This window comes from Malaya genurostris, chromosome 3 (assembly GCF_030247185.1).
Source record: "Malaya genurostris strain Urasoe2022 chromosome 3, Malgen_1.1, whole genome shotgun sequence".
NCBI lineage: Eukaryota > Metazoa > Arthropoda > Insecta > Diptera > Culicidae > Malaya > Malaya genurostris.
Window position 1 is genome coordinate 247,857,814 of NC_080572.1, and position 21,462 is coordinate 247,879,275.

Sequence of the window (21,462 nt, forward strand, 5' to 3'; positions counted from 1 at the left end):
CATGTAGAATATTTGAAAATATAACTTTTATATAACCTGAGATACAAACAATGTGGCCTGGTGAACTATTGAGATATGGCGAAAAAATCGACTATACAAAAATATCGATATCTCCTTGAATATTCGAATTATTAGAACCTTCGACTCGTTTGATTGGTATTACGATAAGGTATCTAAATTTGGAGCAAATTTTTAGTTTTCAAGCTCAATTGTGACAGATATTGTCAAAAAACTGTTTATTTGATTTATGCTACTGTGGTTGTGCTAAATGCACAGGAAACTTTGTACATGAATTTTAGGAGCATTTACGCACCCATTTTACACCAGACGGTGCTTTTGGTGTCACGGGTTGCTCAACTACATTACTATTACACTGGGGAATCTAGGTTTATTTTATGTATGGTTTTATATTGTATCCGAGAGTATGACGTTTTATTTTATTTATAGGTTAAATTTTCTAGGCTTTCTGTCGGATACAATGTCAATCCTTGCTTGCTAAGAGTTCAAAACTTATCTAAACTGTTACTTCACCAATTGAAGAAAATTCTACCTTTTTCGCAAGCTTCATTTCGTCTTTTCAAATATCTGATAGTTAATTCATTGATTCATATTCAACCTGAACTATTCATAACCAAATTTCCAATGCTATGGAAGTAAAAGATAAAGAGTTGCAATTTTCATGCAGTCAGATAGGGAATCATTCAAATAATCAACAAGGATGGCTTTTTTGATATAAAAACTGTTATCTGCGTTCCAGAAATGCAGAAAAAATCGAGAATCTAGAATCAATATCAAGAATCAGGAGCAATACCAAGAATCAGGAGCCAAGAAAACATTTTTCATCCTAGAACTGGCAATGAAAAAGCCCCTTTTTTATCCGAAATTGGGTTTGAAAACGGGTGACTTCGGTCATATCATATCTAATGTGGATTAGAAAAGGACACAAGACGAGAGAAGATTTCTGCTAATGCAGCGTGCGCGCAGGTTACGGGTGAAACCATTTAATGAGCACAAATTACGGATAACTTCCAACGGAAATGAATTAATTCTAATGTGCGAATTCATCCTAAGGTACCGAAGCCGTTACGGTCTGAGGCAGCTCTTTTTTTATTACTTCTTGGGGGACTCTAGCTAAACTGTTGTTCAGTATCTGGATAACCCTTGACAAATTTGGTTTGGTTGAAATGCAATAGAAATATAAGCTATCTGCTAAAAGCAGAGAAATTGCCATGCCCTTTACGGATATACTATGGAGATATTGCATGAAACAATACGATAGTCGAAGGTAAAGTAAGTTAAGGTTCAGGAATCATCATTTTCTTTCAAATCGAAATTAGAGCGAGACAATGTTCCACATTCTCAATTCGCGAGCTGTTTGAGTAAAAGCTAATAACTAACAAAGTTTCATAAATAATACTGATCGAACGGAAGAATTGAAAATGAGTTGAAAGGATCAAGCCAATGGTGTCCATAAGGAATCATCCATTCGTGGAAGAAAGTTCGGTTTGTGAAGAGATTCTTATACCGTTTTCGTTTTCGAACCTACACGCAGGCGACTCTGACTCCGAGTAAAACGAACACGTGGTACTCGCCCTAAACAACAACTCATAAAAAAGAAAAAAACAATCTAGAGCGACCCCAGATTGCAAGAACAAACATCTCAAAAGTTGTTTGGGCGACTCTGCGTCAGCTCTCGGGCTGCTCTGATCAATTAACGAAAACGGTATTAGAACCCGCATACGCATGGCTGCCAGATGGCTGATTAAACGCTGCCAGCTGGAAAAATATGGCTGGCAGACATTCTGGCTACCGACTGCCTGCCTCACCGCTGCCAGATATACAACTCAAACGATACAACCGTATCCACCAGGATTTTTCCACATATAAATCTTTGACATTTTCAGCGAAGGTGAGAAAATGAAAACGCTCGGCTAACTTAGATACAGGCGACTTTGTTTTGTCAAATTGGATTTGACAACCGTCACTGAATCAATTTTGGTAGCCGTCTGGTGGCGCCATGGCTGCCCAGATAGCCAAAACGCTATGCGGGAAGAGGCTAGGGTCAATTATGATAAAGCCAACATTTATCAAGAATTATCCTACCATGCTCATCCACGATGCAAGTAATGAAAAAATTCATATAGAAATTTCGGATCTCCATCCAGTATGTTCAACTACAGTTTGACGTGTTCTAAAATTACTATATTGTTCATAAACAATATATAAAATGATGGATAGAACTGTTGCTTAACTTAATATGCAAAAAATAACAGGATGTCAACTAACTCTATATTTGCCATTTTTGATTTTCTCCACAAAAAAGAGGACGAGCGTGGTGGCAGAACTGAAAAATATCCTAATTTACTTTTCTTTGCGAGATCGTAAAATCAGTCAGCTACGTCGCAGTTGCACGAAGCTTCGAAGAGAGCAGGTGTTTATCGAAATAAATTCCAAGAAGCGAAGAATTGTGAGGCATTTTTGTTTCTGTCGGACACCTCGAGCAAAAGATTAGAAATCATCGTAAAAAAGTTATTCAAAAGCTTAGGTTTGTTCAGAAGTGTGCAATAAGGTACAAAGCGACAAAAAATTGTAAAGACTTCCCTACTCGTGGGAGAACGAGAGCGACGACCAGAACATACGACTAATTGTTAGAGCATGAAACCAAGATTAAACTAGCTAAAAAAAGAAATTATGTCTGTCTCAACACGATAAGGCGACGTTTGCAAGAAGTCAATCTACAATACAATCTCATAACCACTGCTTGGCGCAACATGAAAGGGATACATTGCCAGCTGAAGGAGCACAAGATTCGCAATGAGTCAAAATCAGCGTTCTCGAATGATGCATGGGTTCGAGTGAAGCGTGCCTGGCTTGGACACAGTACCGACATTACTCAGTGCACTGACCAAGAATGGCTTTTATCGTATCAAAGAACGCTCACTAGTAACTCTTCACATGATTCAATTAGTGTCATCAAAGAGAGTCGGATATCATCGCAGCAATAAAAACCCGGCATGGCTCTTTTAACATAGAACAGACACCAGTGCGAGAGCGAATTTCTCTCGATGACATTTCTGAGAATCAAAGGTTAGCACGCTGCTGTGGGGATCCTCTCTGAAGCAACAAATAATTGCTTATTCTCGTTTCGCGATCCGATTTTATACAGGCAGTTTGTAATTGCGATAGAATCATTTTACTATTGCCGCTTATTCTAACTATGTGCATATAACCTTTGTTTAAGTTGTGTCTATGAAAATGTATGTAATGCTCCACACAAGGGTTTTAAAACATTGCAACCTAGTATGAGAATCATCAAGTCGAATCATCGATTCGATTTTCTGCGATAATTAATTGTCAACTTGCGATTCTCTCTTGGTAAGTTACACACAGCACCGATAATTATCAGACTGTGAATTTTATTTAAGGGCCGTGAAATACTCAGAATATGAAGTGAAGCGAAGAAATGTAGAAAAATTTTCTCACGGTTCATGCATTGAGAGACACGATTTCTTATAGCATCTTTTACCGGATTGAAAATGTTGTATACAATATAGATAAACATCGGGCAGCTTCTGTTAAATTTTCGGCAATCACCAACACTGGCACTGACAAACGTTTGGCAAAAGTAAACGTTTTGAGGTGGTCTCAGAGCGGGAATTTAGAGCTTTTCGCACTCGAAAATTGTACGAAACCGCATAAAATTGACCGAGATGATGTTCAAATTTGATAACAGTAAATGAGTTCTTCAAGTCGCCTCTGTCAAAGCTTAAATAAGATAAATCGAATAGTTACGACGCAAATCCTTATAAAATATCTGGGCTATCATGAAGAACAAACTTACAGAAAAGTCTGTTCGTAATTTGGAACAGTTATCTTCGGAAAGCATGCCTCTAAGGCATTTTCAATGGTGGCAGTGGATAAGCTGTTCGCTAAGGAAAAATTTAAATAAATAAATACTTGTGCCTCCTTTCTTGTCGAATAGACTTTTATTCTAGGAATCAGAAATTCAACATTTCAATACAATGATCGGTTATTGAGGCCATAGATTGTTTTAATGCTCGTCACAAAAATTATTGAATCTCGTAAGCAATAGAAGATTTGTTCAACCAAAAGTACCGTTCAAAAATAATTAAGACTACAAGACTTTACACTCTACCCAAATCAGATTCAGTTAGACACTGGAATCGACTTTTTTTCAGGCCAATCAAATTATGAATTCTTATACAAATTATGTAAGCAGTATCTCCAAACGAGCAGGATACATTTAAGGTTTGTGATCGGATACCAATGTTTTTTTTTTCATTTTTTCTGGTTCAGAACATACTAGGAACACGCATAGAACAGATTATTAAAGCCCATATTTAATGTCGTGCCGATGCGGACTTGTGTGAATCACTATTTAAGTGTCTTCTGTGAAACTGTGACATTTTAACAAGTCGCTAAAATCAGTATAACGGCTTTATGCGAGTCAATATTTTTGTTGATATTCGAAATTTCAATTCTAGTTTCATCAAAATTACTAAGCCGTAAGGGTTAGCCTAACGACACTTTCAATGTTACCGGAATCCTGAATGAATACTGATTTTGAATAACTGATATATAACTCCAATCATATTTACAATTGTCTTATAAAACTAAGGATAGTTAAATGAGTTTAAGGTTAGACTTAGATTCCGACTCCGACATCTAACAACGAAAATATAAGACTCTACAACGAAAATACAATTTCTCTACACGTTTGCTTGAACCGGTCGCATACTCAAACCGTATCTACAAAGAGTGGAGTTCGTTTTTTCGAAAAATAAAAACTTATCTTAAAAGATTAACATATATTCAAAAACACAAACTGAAAACGATTGCGGTTAGTTAAGCCCTGGAACCATGCCCCGGTTTACGGTAGAGCTGACATTTATTTTTCGTTTCAAAATTCTCCAGTTACCTAAGCGATATGGAACGTATAGAAAGTGCTGATTACCTCCCAACTGAGCAGGATATTCTCAGAGCTCGAGCACCCACTACCGGAATCCTAGAGTATCCGTTCGATTTGGATAGTATTATATTTAGGTAATGTCGTCATTTACACTGAAACAGATCTGCTCTCCCGTATCGCTAGAGCAGCGTATTACGGCTAGTGTTGTCACTGTTCTACGCGGTGGAAGTCAATTCGCCATTTCCTTCTACTATCGGAAACAACGGAGCCGTTGGTTTTGAAGTTCACGCTTTCATCTAGCCAATAACAGCAATTTTGCTATTTTGCTTTTCTTTCGGAGCCTAGAGGTATCATGTTTGTTGACGCTACTATTCGGCAGACGTAGTTTGGCTATCAGTTACAAATGGGGTTTCTGTGTGTATTTGTGTTATAGATAGTTAGAGTTAAAATGTGCAAGTTATCTCATACAGTGAATTGCATCTTTGCTTCGAATTCAGACCTCATTTTTGTTCATACCCAACTCTCATGCTCATTGCCGATAATGTTGTTCGTAGTACTTCGTTTAACTAATAGAACAGTATTTTGTGAACTAATTTGATGTCCATTTTTATTGCTTAGTATTAATGTTTTCGGTACTAATATTTTCGTAGAACAAAACGCTTCTTTGTATTGCGATCGGTTGAAAACAAGTATACCTAATTGTGTTTTATTCTCTGCAATATCACAATATATTAAACCACATAGAATGGTTGACGTCGGCGGACAAAGATCTGAAAGAAGGAAATGGATTCATTGCTTCGAGAATGTGACATCAATCATCTTCTTAGTGGCGTTGTCCGAGTACGATCAGATTCTGTTCGAGTCGGAGAATGAGGTAGGTCTCGTCTCGAAAATCGTGATCTGGATTTCTCTAACAAACAATTGCATACTTTTCAGAACCGTATGGAGGAATCGAAAGCTTTATTCAAAACTATCATAACGTATCCATGGTTCCAGCATTCATCGGTGATTCTGTTCTTGAACAAGAAGGATTTGTTGGAGGAGAAGATAATGTATTCGCATTTGGTAGACTACTTTCCAGAGTATGATGGTGAGTGAAATGATTTAACTTGAATATTTTCCTTGAGTTCTTTCTATTCAAATACAACGAAATCAATTAATCAAGGGCCAAAACAAGATCACGTTAAAGCGCGAGAGTTTATTCTTAAAGTTTATCTGCGCGAGAACCCGGATCCGGATAGGATGTGCTACTCGCATTTCACAGCTGCCACAGGTCAAATGATTTTTCTATCTAATTACCTTGCGAGGCATAACGATTCGCGCTAGAACGTAGAACATAATGTTTTGTCATCTATTTTATCCGATTGCTGCGAATAGAAATCCTATTATTGCTTACCAGTAAAACCCTTTATAACGCTCCTCGATTCGCAATATTTCGCAGGACCACAAAGAGACGCAATAGCTGCCAGAGAATTTATACTCCGTATGTTTGTAGACTTGAACCCAGATTCAGAGAAGATTATCTATTCGCATTTCACATGCGCAACCGGTAAGCTAGTTTAGCATGCTGTATTTTATCGCATTTTGTTGCCCTAAAGTTCTCATTAATATATTTAGTTTTTCATTTGGTGGCTTTGGTAGAAGGTTTTACGGTAGTATCTGCGATTAATGATATGTTTTCGGGTAAATTTTGACTAATATATTGTTTATTTATTTTATTTTTGTTTTTAACTATACTTGCTTTTGGGGAAATGTTACGTTTTTCTGTTCCATCAACGACACCGGAACCAATAACAGATACCGAAAACATCAAGCTCGTATTCTGTGCCGTCAAGGATACGATCATGCAAACTGCTTTGAAGGAGTTCAATTTAGCCTGATTCGGTTACCTATGTCATTTCATTGCTCAAGTCTTGGTGCTTGGTCTGTCATTCACTTGAATCTATTCGACTGGACAGTTTACAATATCGACTCATTAGTATCAATAAAGAGTGTATGTTTCATGCATGGTGGTGTATGTTTTTGTTATATAATAATCATTTTTTTAGATTCATTATTTCCACAACTAATAATACTACTAGCCGGTGGGTCAGCTTCCTTTCAGTTGAATAAATCTTCATTTTTTGTAACACTGGGCATTGGTTAAGGTTTAAAAGAGTTATAATAAGAATTACGAACTCGATGCATTTTCCACTCAACTGAACAATAAAATTCACAAATATTGTCTGACATTAAGCCTAATAATTGAACTAGTTACTAATTTTCAAAAGATTTTTTTTTTGAGATTTCACATTTTACAAAATTAAATTACGTGTTCATGATAGTATTAAAGCCATCGTTTTGATTTGTACTCGAATTATTATAATGTGTGCTTGACGCCATATCCAATAAACTTCATGTTCGTTAAGTATATAATTATTCAAAAATAAAATCTTGTCTTATCTTACATTATTTGGAAATTACCTGTTATGAACATTTCTCAACATATCGGTTTCCAATCGACACGAGCCTGTTTTTGATATGTTGTCAAACAATGCGGAATCCAACACGAACAAATCTACTCGTTGTCCAGATGTTCATTAGGGTGGGACAAAAATTTTATTTCAGCTCCACCAAATTTTTCGTGTTTTAATTATTATAACTAGCATCACTGCTGCTAGTGGTCGTACTATGATTTGACTTTCTTTTATAATGCGGTTGATCTGAGTTGTTTGGTGTCTTCACTATAGTTACTCACCTAGATATGAAGATTCTTTTCAAGTGACAAGTAATGTTCCAAAACTCACTGTAAAGACGCAAAAATGTCATATAAATTACAGTTTTGTTTGCACAACATAGCATCGTCCTTATCTTCTAAACTATATGAAATAGAGAGTTTATGTCTTCGGCAAAGTTATTCGTATATCACGTCACTATACAAATTCACTATGTATCTCACAACACTATAAATCATGTATAATAAACGTCACATCACATATACGTATTTCGAATACAATTTATATTCATCTTCAGTGTATTAGCGGTTTTTTAATTATTGAAAGAATGCTGCAATGTTGTTTCTTTTATATGAAACGGAAGTAGGTAGATTCCTACAACAGGTATAAATACCTCGAAAAAATTATCTAATTTGTTTAGGGTAGGGAGAGGTTAAGTGTTTGCTATGTTTGTCTGTCCCCTGTGTGTAGGTAGTAACTTAAAGAGCCAGGAAGACCTATTTACTTGCTCTCTGTTTAGTAAAGAAGTGGAATTATGTTTGAAAATTTCTAGACTTTCTGCCGAATCCAATTTCCATGGGTTGGAAATTTGTCTTAAGATTTTTATGTGATTAAGATTTGTAGTGAAATCATGGTTTTCGGAAAAGGCATGCTCAGCTACTTTCGACTTGAAATGGTGTGATAATCCCCGTTCCAAATTCTTGGATGCTTTCCCTATTTCCGCTATGTGTTCCTTGAAACGGATATCTAATGATCTCTTTGTTTGTCCAATGTATAATTTATCACAATGATAACATGAAATTTTGTATACCCCAGATTTTTTTCAATTTGTCAGTAGGATCTTTAGTAGATCCTAATAAAGTTGTCAACTGGTAGTTAGTACTACTGAACACTAAATCCAAGCCAAATGGTTTTAATTTTGATTTAAGTGGATATGCCATGTTAGAGTTGAAGTCTACCGATATTTTTTTCAAATTTTCTGATAGGGGGGTCAAAGTTGTAAGTGATAATTTTTTCCATGATCTTAATTTCTTATCGAGGATTGTTTGGATTGAGCGCTCCGGATATCCATTGAGCTTTCCATTTTCGAAGATAAAATTTTTCTCTTTCACTACCGCATCATCTCTGAGGGGTAAGGTTAGCATTCTGTGAAACATATGGTGAAATGCTGCCATTTTGTGTTGGTGAGAATGGTTAGAAATATTAGGTATAACTCGCTCTGTATTGGTTGGCTTCCTATATATTTCGAAAGATAAAGTTTTTGCCTCCCGTATAATAAGAACATCTAAGAAAGGTAAACTGTTGTATGTCTCCCTCTCGCAGGTGAATTTTATGTTCCTATGTAAATTGTTGATTGTATCCAAAAAATTTTCCAAATCGTTACGCTTGATGATGCAAAATATATCATCAACGTATCTCCACCAGCGATTAGGTAGTAATCCTTGTTTATTTAAAAGTTCTTCGAGGTTTGCCATAAATAATTCGCATAAAAATGGGGAGAGCGGATTACCCATTGAGGCCCCTTGTAATTTTTTATAAAATTCCCCTCTGAATTTGAAATAATTTACATCCATGCAAAGCCGGGTTAGAGTAAGATAAGACCTTACTTTGCATTTCCATAAACTACTACTCTTTTGTTTAACTAACCAATCTCCCAACAGATTGATTGAGTCCTTCACCGGGACACTTGGGAATAAGGCGGCTACATCGAAAGATACCATTATTTCGTCATCTTCGATTTCATCTGAGTTCAGAAGTTGAGTAGCGAACTCTTGTGTATTGGGAATGGATCTACTAAAAAACTTTTTCGGCATATTTTTGAATTCTTCCACTAGCCATTTGGAGATTTTTTGGGTAGGGGCTCCTACTGAAGAAATGGTAATATTAAAAAATTTATCTTTGTAAAATCATTCTGTTCAAACACTCAAACGAAAAGTTAATGAAAGTTATTCGATTCGCGTTTATCTAAAACATCGTCGAACTTACCAAAAACCTATTTCTAGAAATTAAAACTCCATGATAGTACTAACATAAACATAAATTGATAAAGTTAAACGGCTATCCGCATTACGCCGATCCGACCGATCCGAGCTCTCCGGAGTCTCCTTTTTTTCTGCTTCGGCTATGGCTGAGCTGCACATGCACACAGCTGCATGTGCAGCTCAGCCATAGCCAAAGCAGAAAAAAGGAGACGCCTAACACATTGTAATTTACAAATACCTTCTCTCCCCCTCTCCCCATGATTTCATCCCCCCCTCCCTTTTGGATACAAACCCGGCGAACGACCAAAATTAGGTTAAAGCCGGGTATAAATAAACGATATAAAAAAAAAGGAGACGCCGGAGAGCTCTGATCGGTCGGATCGACCTAATGCGGACAGCCTTTAATTGTTCTTTGCAAAATGTCATCGGACTTCGGAGTTTATTGGTGTACATGAATTTAATCCAATGTTTATGCTGCTTGATTAATATTTAGTCACATCTTAATCAAGCAGTGACAGGAGAAATGAAGATAATATCAATCGCATCGGAAATCAATGAGCGTCCTGTTGAGTATAATATCAAGAGAATTTAAGTATTGACAGATCGGCTCTCAGACACTCAATATATGATGACATAAACTTTCCAATCTTCGTCGTGTAAAGTTGCTAGTTGATAGTGACATTTAGCAGCTCTGATCAACACTTTATTGACCACAGAGATCAGAAAAAAATTGCAAACTTATTTAGCAATAGGTCATTTTAATATATTCTGAATGGCTTGTTATACGTTTGGTTTTTAGATACATACAATTGAAAATTAACTTTGTGGTTCAATATGAACAGTTATGTACATTTGAACACCACTGAAAAATGTGGTTTTCGAATAATGTTTTAATATTTCACCTTCCGGGTAATGAATGTTAGGTACAATATTGTAATCAAGAGTAAAATTGAGAACCATCGACGGATTATTCATTCAATGCGAACCAAGTTTCTTTATGTTCGTTAAATTTCTGTTGGATAACAAAGTTTGGGGGAAATCATCAAATTCGAAAATTTAGAATGCATCCCAGGACAAAATGAAAAGTAGGAATTGCATTTTTTAAAATTTGGATAAATGAATACTGCACAAAATAATGCATTAATACATTAAGATATAACACTTTTTCAGTTCCCGGCAGTTTTTCCAACAATCAGTCCCAAAAAGACAGATTAAAAAATAGCTAAAATTTTGTTCATAAAAATAAGTAGGACTTTTGTTCGGCTCTAATACCACAGAAAAAAAGTTCGAAAAGTAAATTCATCAAACAGATATAGCGCTGATTTCACTCTAACTAATGATTTTCGTAAATGAGATGTCTATTGGTCCCTCTGGGAGTCGGGCACTCTAACCTGTTACCTTCTCTAATGTAAGGAGCTGTTCTGTATTGAGCTACCTTGATAGTTTCCATACATTTCAGAAGCAACCTGATGATGTAAAGTGCTCGTACAAGTACTAAATGGAATGAGAAGTTCCGGGCCTAACAAAGAGAAAGTCAATTTTTTACCGTGAAAACTTTTTTATTCTTCAGTATAATCTCCATATAGAGCTATCGGTCCTCCAACATTTTGATGACCTTTGAAATGAAAAAAGATTTATCAAGGCCTTCAAAATAGGCTTCCGATTCTGCAGTGACCTCAGCATTCGACGAAAATTTATTTTCCTGGAGAAACCTTATCAGGTTTGGAAATAGATAATAGTCGCTGGGGGGCAGGTCTGAAGAATACGGAGGATGGTGGACCAATCCGTGCCGCAACTCATTCAATTTCACCGTTGCTGTTTTATCAAGACACAAAACTCATCTTTTTCCTTAGCTTGATGAAAACCAAAACTCGTCTGACACGATCAGCTGTTATTCAAACACTAGTTGATATACCTTATGATAAAAAAAGAACCGGAATTTTCATTTTAAAATTCCCGCGCTTGTCCAATCGGTAAACTTTTATTCTCTCAATGTTGGCAACACTTTTATACACATTCTGTCAAATTTTGACGCATATCGTACGATTAGTTTTTGTTTGGTGTCTATACAAAGAAGTTGAAAAATTTTCATCCATTATAAAAATCGCCACACGAAAATTTTTCAACTTCTTTGTATAGACGCCAAACAAAAACTTATCGTACGATATGCGTCAAAATTTGACAGAATGTGTATAAAAGTGTTGCCAACGTTGAGAGAATAAAAGTTTACCTATTGGACAAGCGCGGGAATTTTGAAATGAAAATTCCGGTTCTTTTTTGATCATAAGGTATTGTCATGAAATTCGGTATTGAGCCATCTAGAGGATTGTTCTCAAAAAAATATACATGGTTCGAAACTATTCACGTCTTTTCTGTGAGAGGTCCGGGACATTTCACTCCATGTAGTATATACTGGGCACAGTCGGTAAGAAACTGTTTCATTCCTACCTTTGATATGGCCCTTGCCCTCCAGATATCATACATCGTTTTTAAACAAATACAAACAAATAAACAAATATAAATTCATGTTTTCAGTTTCGTAATTAGCAATCATATCATAAAATAACCGTAGCTGTGATAAAGAATCATATTCATTCCAATTATTTTCATGCCTAATATATATTGAAATAAGTCTTATGGTGATGGTTTTAATTGTATGGTGGAAAATGCATCGATCGTTTACCAATTTCCGATCTAGAAGATATACTGATTATTCCAATCCTTTCTCACAAACACCAATAATATCACAAATCCTCAATCAGATACCGAAAACATTAGGTTTGTGTTCGCTGCCGTAAAGGATACGATACTGCAGTCTAATCTAAAGGAGTACAATTTGGTTTGAACTATAATAATGTCTTCGTCATGGTCATCGTCTTCAGCATGGCTAGTACCGGAACATCGCCTCTACTCTTTTCCTAGTACGAGTTGCAGCAGCAGCAGCAGCCGAAGCAACAGTAGATGTAGTCGTAATAGTAGTAACACTAGCAACAGCTGCAACTATAAAATGGCTGCAATGTTCACCACCTTCACTATAACCTTTTCAATGTAACCAAAGATCACCAGAGTTTGGGGAACAACGCCACAACAACTTACTGTGTGATCCTCGTTGCCAAAAAAAAAAATACAGGATATAATGTCACATCCTCATCATCGACAGCGACAACATGGATTCGGCGAAGAGCAACCGGCTAATGTGGAAGCATATAGTAGGGTTTGCTACCAAAGAGGTTGAAGGAACACTGATGCTACTTTTACTGTACAGAAAACAATAGATTCGATACGCTAGAACAACACTACCGCATACTACCGAAAGACAAATATAATCGCACACAATTTACATTGAAAGTCAGAGAGTGATGTTAACAATCACGCATACACACAACCATTAAATGATTAATCCAGTAAAAAAAGGGACTAGAATACAGCAGATTCGATGGAAAGTAATTTCCACCTATTTAAGAAAAAAAGAAGCACTCAGACGGCGAGAGCAAACTTGCATTATAGACCGATCGAATACAATTAAACAAAGTGAAAAAATTGAGATTAAGCCATAACTTGCCAGTTTTTAACACATTTCGACACTTTCTTTATCGCAAAAGTTCACATCATGCTCACGAAACGAGACTTTTCAGCAGATCAGGTCGAATGGAAGTTTCTTTTCGCTCGCGCCCGTTTCGAATGGCTTTCTTTTTTCGTCGTATTATAGTGATAACGATGCAATGTCAGCACAACCATTTTATATTACAACAAGAAAATTGATAGATACGCTTCGGCTTACACTGACAAACTGTTAATGGGAAAGGTTGAAACATTTTAATTTTCGTGCATTTCTTAACTGGTAGGGATCATCGTTTGGGATACACGCAAATGCAGAAACGTGAAGCTAGGAGCTAGGAGAACTAATTTTTCGAAAACATGCGAAACGAATGCACAGTGCATAGAAACTAATGTGTATTAGAAGCGTTAGGGTTTTCACAGTCCGTTTACTTTAATTGTTAAATCCCTCTTCTCGATTCATCACTTTTAGTTGATTGATGTTTGAATCTGTATAGTCCTCTATGTTTTGTGAACCGTTTAGATAATATTTATTTAATTATATTATTAGTTCTTTATATCGCAACTTGTTTTCTTGGAACATCCCTTCTGTTTTTCGTTTCGGATATTATGTTTTTCTGTATTTTCATCATGATTCTATTGTGGATCAACACACCCACACACACACACGGCGATAATTTAGCAACTTCACAGTGGTGCATTAAATGCGCAGCAAAATAGAAAAGATAACAATCCGCACATCCACGCATACACGTATACCTAGAGGTACACGGAACAGCATTGAAAAAAAAAGGATAAATGTTTATATATTTATACATATATACACAAGAAAAATATACAAAACGTAAAACTATTTATTCTGCAAATATTTAGAGTTAATTTTCAACACATTGACTATCATTATTGAACGTATTTAGCTCGGTATTTAGAAATGATTGCGTTTCTAAACCCCCTCGGATCTTCACTGTACTGGCCTGTGCTCCAACATCGCAGCAGCAGGGGCTCAAGGACAGAACCCGAAAGAATCCCTTCAGTCCCAAATTTTAGTTGTAATTTTTACGTAACTATGACTGTGAGATAAAATAATAATCATTAACACATATTAATTGTATAGAAACACTAACGGTTTATATTGTTTATTGTTTAAACGCTTATCTTATCCTCTCAATTCGAAAACAAAAACAACTGGCAAAGTGTCACTCGGTATGAGTCGTTTGCTTGTGCCGTTAGGCAATCCCGTACAGACAGACGCCACTATGTTCCGATGTACAATGCTGAATAACGTATCATAACAATTTATTTCATACTATTGATGGTTCATTTTGTTCTTAGTGCTGTGTTTATTTCACACGACGAATATAGTTTAATGTATATAAAATTATTGTTGTTTTTTTTATTTTAATTTCTTTTTAGTTTTCTGTTAAATTGTTCCTATTGAGAATCCGTTCGCTATTTTTCGTTGGGATAAACATAAAGAAAAAAATCAGTCAAATTCGTACTACAGATTTTCAGAAACAGAAATGAGATCAGATGTGCTGATTGTTTTTGTTTCACAAGAAAACGTAAACATAAACCCATTTTAATGTGTAATATTATTATTAATTTTATAATTAACTTAAATGATGAACGATTGAAATTAATCGAAGAGAATCTTTTCTAGCCGAGAAGATGAACAGTAGTGGTTTGCAAGTGAATCAGAAGAAACGTGTAAATATTTCACAAATTCTGAAAAAAAAATTATGAAACTGCTGGGGAGATTGGTCTGGTTGGTACCCGAACCGACGATGGCCTGTACTTCAGTTCTTTGAATGAGCAATTTGTGCTGTTTTTTTTCTATAATCAACAAATTGCGCCGTTTTGTTCAGTTTTCGACCTAGAACGATAAGAACTAAGTTGAAACGATATTGAGGAAAAACGACGCAATCATAACCAAAACACAATCACTCATACATTCATGCTTGCTATAAATACATCTACAGAAGAATAAACAAATGCTGCGGTGTGTGATAGCAGTATGTTTCCAAGATCAATGGTAACCAAGAAGGATCCAACACACAACTCGGTTAAGCCATTCAAGGAAAAACAAACCAATGTAAAAGAGAATAGTCACTAAGACGAAAAAGGCAAATATATCGATCGAAAATGCGTAGACATTTGCTTCTTCTTTAAACACAACATAAGGAATCAACTATTTATAGGGAAGTCATAGAGCAACGAAACAAGCTAAAAGTAATTGCAAAACAGACATTTTGCTCTATTTTGTACGACACGATAAAAATCCTCTCTGCGGTACGTAAGAATAAATGGAAAATAAAAACAAAATAGGCTTTAGATAGTTAGATGAAATAATTTTGATTGGCCCGATAATACAAACTGCCATGAGAAATTGTCATGGGTAAAATTCACGATTATCATTGTTGTTTTCCCTCAGTTACTAAACACGGATATCGATTATCAGCAATGGTTTCATCGTTCTAGATCCAGCTATTAAAACCAAAAGAGAAACAGTTCATTATGTTGTCATTGGTTTATACAACATGCTAAAAACATTCGCGTCAGGCCAACAATACCAGTGGTGCATTTTCGCACGACTCATGCTTCTTCATCGTTACTTATATTGAAAAATTTTGGGTTTGATTCGCCAAATCTAGTTTCCGATCCCTGTATATACTTTTCGGGTAAAAGTATTTTCATTAGAGCTTTTTTCATCGTGATTTCAGGTTATCTCCATGTAAAATCACCTTTATATGTACTATCATCAATCATCACTAACTATAACAAATCATGCCTTTTCCTCGCTTCTTTATTAATCGAAAACCAACTTTTTAAAAACGATAACTGCACAGGGCTACATCAAAACAGACGGGAAAAAATCGAGTAAAAATCATTTTAGTATTGTGTGCCATTTTGATTGAACAATTAAATCTCCTCTCTTACGCGTTTATTAAAGTGAAGTAGATTGATTAAGAATCAATAATCTAAACAAACATAAAACAACACAAAATCATTTACCCGCAAATGAAAATTTCTCCTTGCTATTACTAATATATATTATGATTATTCAACTGAGAAACAAACAAACAAAAAAAATAAGCAGAAGCTGCTGTAACAACGTATCTTGAAAAACTATCTTAAAACGCGAAATCAAAGAGCGAGATCTTTGTGAAACCTGCATATATCTCGTGGACAAAATTACAAACCGAATAGGACAACTAACCCTACCGGGGGGACCCATTAATCAGGACTAGAAACATTGTGTCATGCAACAGTGCAGCATTGAATAAAACATTTTGAAAGAAATAATGACGTGTGAAATTGAACTCATAATGTCATGTCGAGTACTCGAAACAAAGAAACAAAACTAGTGTTGCTTCCGGCAAACACCTAACTAACTAGATCCCACTGTTCCGTAGTCAAATCGCCCATTTGATTACTGCACAACGGAATCGAAATCCAAGCAACCCGTCATCACAAGCGAAGTGAGCAAATGATGGTTATGATGACGGGAAAAGAGAAAAACAAAACACACACACAAATGTTACAAAAAAAATTGAGCCATGCAAGCTAAGAACAAGTCTAGTGATTCAACACCTATGTTTTACTACAGTACGAAAAAAACGAGTAGATCCTAATCAAACATACTGACTATACGATGGTGTAGAATCAGTCACGTACCCAGAGGGGGGGCCCTAGGGGCCCGGGCCCCTCCCAAAATCAAAAACAGATATATAATTATTTAGGAGGTCTAAGACATGTATTGCAGAAATAACAGTTCCAGTGGAAAAGTTTATAGTGTCTGTTAAAACACCCGTAAAAGGCACACCGAGAATTAGGTACATAAAAAATCTTCAGTAACATTACTTTTTTATCTTTGGGCCCCTCCCGAAACGAAATCCTGGGTACGGGCCTGTGTAGAATATTCATGAATTGGCAATGTCAGACAGCTAGCGGAGGGTACTAATCGAAGAACGTTCAACCGTTTTTCTTTCTAAACCCGATCTGTGTAATCTTTCTAAATTCACAAACAAATATGGACGTGAATATGTTTTTGAATTGACGACTTTATTTGTAATTGAATGTCGGTCGTATGTCTCAACCTACGTCAAAAGACTAAATTCTATAATTGAACTGTTCAAGCTAAGAATATGCCGCTTGTTAAAACCGACATAATATGATTTAAATAAATAACTTTTCCAGCTATGATGTTCTTCGTCGTAAATGTAATAAATGACGAAGTGCATCACTACCACCTGCAAATTTTTCGTTAACATTCATCAACCTTCATTGGAACCTTCCGCTTAGCCACTAATGAACCTGAACATGCCCATGAAACGAGGACAAAGTCACAACAAAGTTGCAACGGATAGTAAAATAACCGATTAATGGACATACATTGAAAATAAAAATAAATGTATTTTCACTAACAGCAACTACAAGTCATGAGACGACAAAAATACACACCCAAAGTTGGGGAAGCAAAAAGAGCAAAAAAAAAATTCAGAAAGTCCTTTCTTAATAAAATATTGAATAAACATCATTAAAAATAATCTATGATATGGAAACACTACAAAATAAATATATATTTATGTTTTTAATTATATTTAAACAAAAAGGAAGAACACACAAAAGGTGAAGAAAAACATGAGAAATGTGGAAGTGCAGAATAAAATAATTATAATGAAAACAATGAGTAAAAATAATTATAAATAATATGATAATATAATTGTGTAAACTAATGGCTGGAATTTATAAGAAACTAAATATATAATAAAAATAATAGAAAAATAGATGACAGTGTTTTTTGAGATGATATCCGAAAATGCTTAATAGAGATGGTCGAGTGAGCGTTGTATTTTGTACCCGATCGAAAATGCAAAACTTTTACCCGTACTCGACATGAACCCGAGAACAATTTTTCTTCCTCACACGAACCCGACCTGTACCCGATAATAAATAAAAATCTCTCCGTACCCGACATATTTTTTTGCTAAATCTGCATTAGCTCTAAGATGCCGAGGACTAAGATGGTCATCACACCAAAAAGGGAGTGATCTGAACGAGATATCTTTAAAAGCGGTTCTCAGCCTTTTGTACAGCGTTGAAATCATTTTGGATTCCAATACGGATATATGTATTAACAAAAGAATGTAATTTTGTATGATGAAACGAAAACAGTTTCAAAGATTTTCATCAAAATCATCAACAGTATCAACTGAAAACGAAATAGTTGCAAGTAGTATACAATGTGACAACGGACTTATGACAGTAGCAATATAAGATGATTATATTTTCAGGTTCGGTTGATGACAACCAGAGGATTAAATATTGAATGAATGGATCATATCAGTAATTCCACCATTGCCTATTTACTGCCTTATTAGCATTTAATCGCAATCAACACGAAAATTCTCAAGTAAACAAAAATTCCGATAAAAAGGTATTATTTGGATCAAGTGCCCCGTTTTGAAGTATGTGTCCATAAAATTCATGCGGATTTTTTGTTGTACTTCCAAATCGTTAAGAAGATACTCAAACGCTTCTATCGAACCTTGAAGTTGCCAAAAATTCCACGTATATTTTTAAGCTACCGAACAGTACATGAGGAACTAAATCTGTTATTTTAAGTTGCAAACAGTTCCGTACACGTGGGGTGTTTACGCTACTTATCATTACTTACCTTTTTGCAGGCCCTGTTAGCTTGGAGCAAAATCGATCTTCAGTTCAGCAACGCCATCGCACGGCATTACATGGTGCCATAAATCAAATAAACATAGATTCCGCCGTCTGGTGGAGAATGGGTACGGAATTGCTCCTAAAATGCATGCATAAAGTTGCCTGCGCATTTAACACAACCACTGTAGCTAATGGAAAATAGTACACCCGTTTCTCACTAGAGGTGCTGTTAGTGTCACCGTGCAGTGGAAAATCTATGTTTATTTGATTTATGATGGTGCGCAGTGCTGCTATTTTCACTTCCGGTGAAACTCTCAACGGGTGAGCACGTTGCATCGTGTTAGTCCGGGGAAAATTCGAGTATTTCGCAAGAAAGAAAGGATTTTCAGCCGAACTTTGACGATTCGACGCAGCCACACAGCGAGATTTTCGCTTGTAGTCAAGTGAAAAGAAAGTCCACTGGACTATAAACGAAAATTAACTGGCAATATAGCCTTAGTTGCTGTGCCATCAATTCGGCGTCATCTCAAGTGAGGTGACGCCAACCAGAAAGGAAGAAGAAGAAGAAGTGCTGCTATTTTGCCACGCACGAATTTGACATTTCTTTCCCCTACTTCTATGTACTAGATTCGATGCGGACTAGCCTGAGGAAGCCATGCTCGCAAAAAAGGATGTTGCCAATGATTTGTTCGGGAAATGTGAGAGCTGGATATCTTGTTAATATGATGTCTTTGCCTTTTGTAAACTTAGAGCCAATTCAGCAGCTGCAAGATTCATATGGGGTGCTCTATAACATAATTGAAACTGAAACAAACGTATCCCCGCCGCAAGTCGTTTTAGTTTCATTTATTCGAACAATTATACTGTCAAATTTAAATCTGGTATACGCTGCCGTTCTATTTTCTCTACTTTTGAAACACAGATAGAACACTGCTGGGGCTGGCAGATTATTTTGTTATAAATTCTAGATTTAAATTTTAAAACTGACATAAATTATGCATCTAGAACTAGAACACTCCTGAAAATGCCCTTGAAGTGATCTCTTTTGGATACCTAGGTGTACCTTTTGTATTTGTATAACAGTTCCATCACGTGCAGTGAATTTTCGTTTCATTCAAACGAAACCGAATGTGGCACAAAATGCCAATGCAGTAAACTTCACACTCAAATGAGCGGCATTTAGTTTTGCATTCGTTTCTCTTTCAATAGAAACTCAGTTTAACCAACGTCAGTTGATCTCTTGATATAACAAAAATCTCTTTCAATTAAATGAGAGAGCGTCTCTAAAAAGAGGTTCATTGGTTTCCATTTTTAATACTTTTTTAAACATTTCAAACAACCGAAAATGATCGTTTTAAACTTACTAGTGGTAATCGAAAACTCAAATGAGAACCGTCACTCTCTGTCTATAATTCTGGCCGGAGAGAATTTCTGTCATCGAGTTTGATGATAACTGCATTCGTAAGTCATTGTTTGGTCAACATCTCTGGAACACATTTCTCACTGAAAATGGCAGACTTTTTTGGATGAGTGACAAAAATTTTGAAATTTATTGTTTGCCGAATCATACCAAATTTACAATTTTGACTCCCAAACTAATTTACAGCTTGTAAAGCGTGTTTATTTAAGAGCTTGCTGATTAGATATGTAAATAAAACATATGCCAAATTATAAAAACCAATTTTTTTATTCGGTAGATAATTTCTTGGCATTTGACATTTAAATATGATTTCGGGCATATGGCCGCCACAACTTTTTTCACAAAGGTCCTTCTGGAGGTCAAATGTTCGACCACATTTTCAAGTATTTGAGAGCGTATGTCAGCAATGACATGTTGAATATTGATTTCCAAAGCATCAATCGTTGCTAGTTTATCCACATAAACCAATGACTTCACGTACCCCCACAAAAAATGATCGATTGGCATCAAATCACACGAACACAGAGGCCAATTCACCGGTCCATTTCACGAAATAATGTTGTCGTTGAAATGTTCTTGAAATAAGTCGATTGTCCTCCCTCATTTTTAAAGAAATAAGGACCGATGATTCCATCAGCCCATAGGAATCAGGAATCAGAACTAATTGTCTCAAGTGGCACGTTCCCCTAGTTATTTGGAGATTTGTGCCTTGCCGTAGCATCATCACAGACTAACAGACAGGACACTCAAATTTGATTCTTCAATCATTTTAACGGTGATTTCGAATATTCCATTATTTGGGACAGTACTCACATGTGTCATGATGGCGCCACGTTACCCTATCAAAAACATCATGTCTGTCATCTAGACTGTCTTTATTTTTTTCATTTACCAACAGAGTTGCCATTCATACAGAATTACCTGTAATGTATTGATTTGTATACGTCCATGCGAATTTCATGCAGGATACAGATTTAATCAGAGATGCCATTTATACAGATTTATCTGTATTATACAGATTTTTACATGCGCATACAGATTTAATACAGAGTACAGATTTCTTAAATTTAATACAGATTTATACAGATTTCACCAAAAGTATTAAGGAAAAAATTCAACTATCTATTAGTATTTGAGCTATCTATAAGTATTTGATTGCAATGACGAGATAAACGAATAGGAATC

At 35.8% G+C, this 21,462-nt stretch overlaps 1 protein-coding gene across 6 annotated transcripts in view; it reads left to right on the top strand.

The window, feature by feature from the left end:
• Positions 1-17,971, top strand: part of LOC131437966 (guanine nucleotide-binding protein G(q) subunit alpha) — a 63,706-nt gene extending 45,735 nt beyond the window's left edge. For 3 of the 6 annotated variants that reach the window (XM_058607677.1, XM_058607676.1, XM_058607672.1), the window contains exons 5-9: positions 4,936-5,064; positions 5,675-5,804; positions 5,867-6,020; positions 6,096-6,203; positions 6,728-6,937. In XM_058607677.1, the coding sequence (XP_058463660.1) occupies positions 4,936-5,064; positions 5,675-5,804; positions 5,867-6,020; positions 6,096-6,203; positions 6,728-6,810 (604 nt within the window). In that variant the 3' untranslated portion in view covers positions 6,811-6,937. Of the gene's footprint in view, positions 1-4,935; positions 5,065-5,674; positions 5,805-5,866; positions 6,021-6,095; positions 6,204-6,371; positions 6,480-6,727; positions 6,938-12,388 lie in introns of those variants that run through there. The other 3 variants (XM_058607673.1, XM_058607678.1, XM_058607675.1) reach the window with 3 other exon arrangements.
• Positions 17,972-21,462: the final 3,491 nt, after the last annotated feature.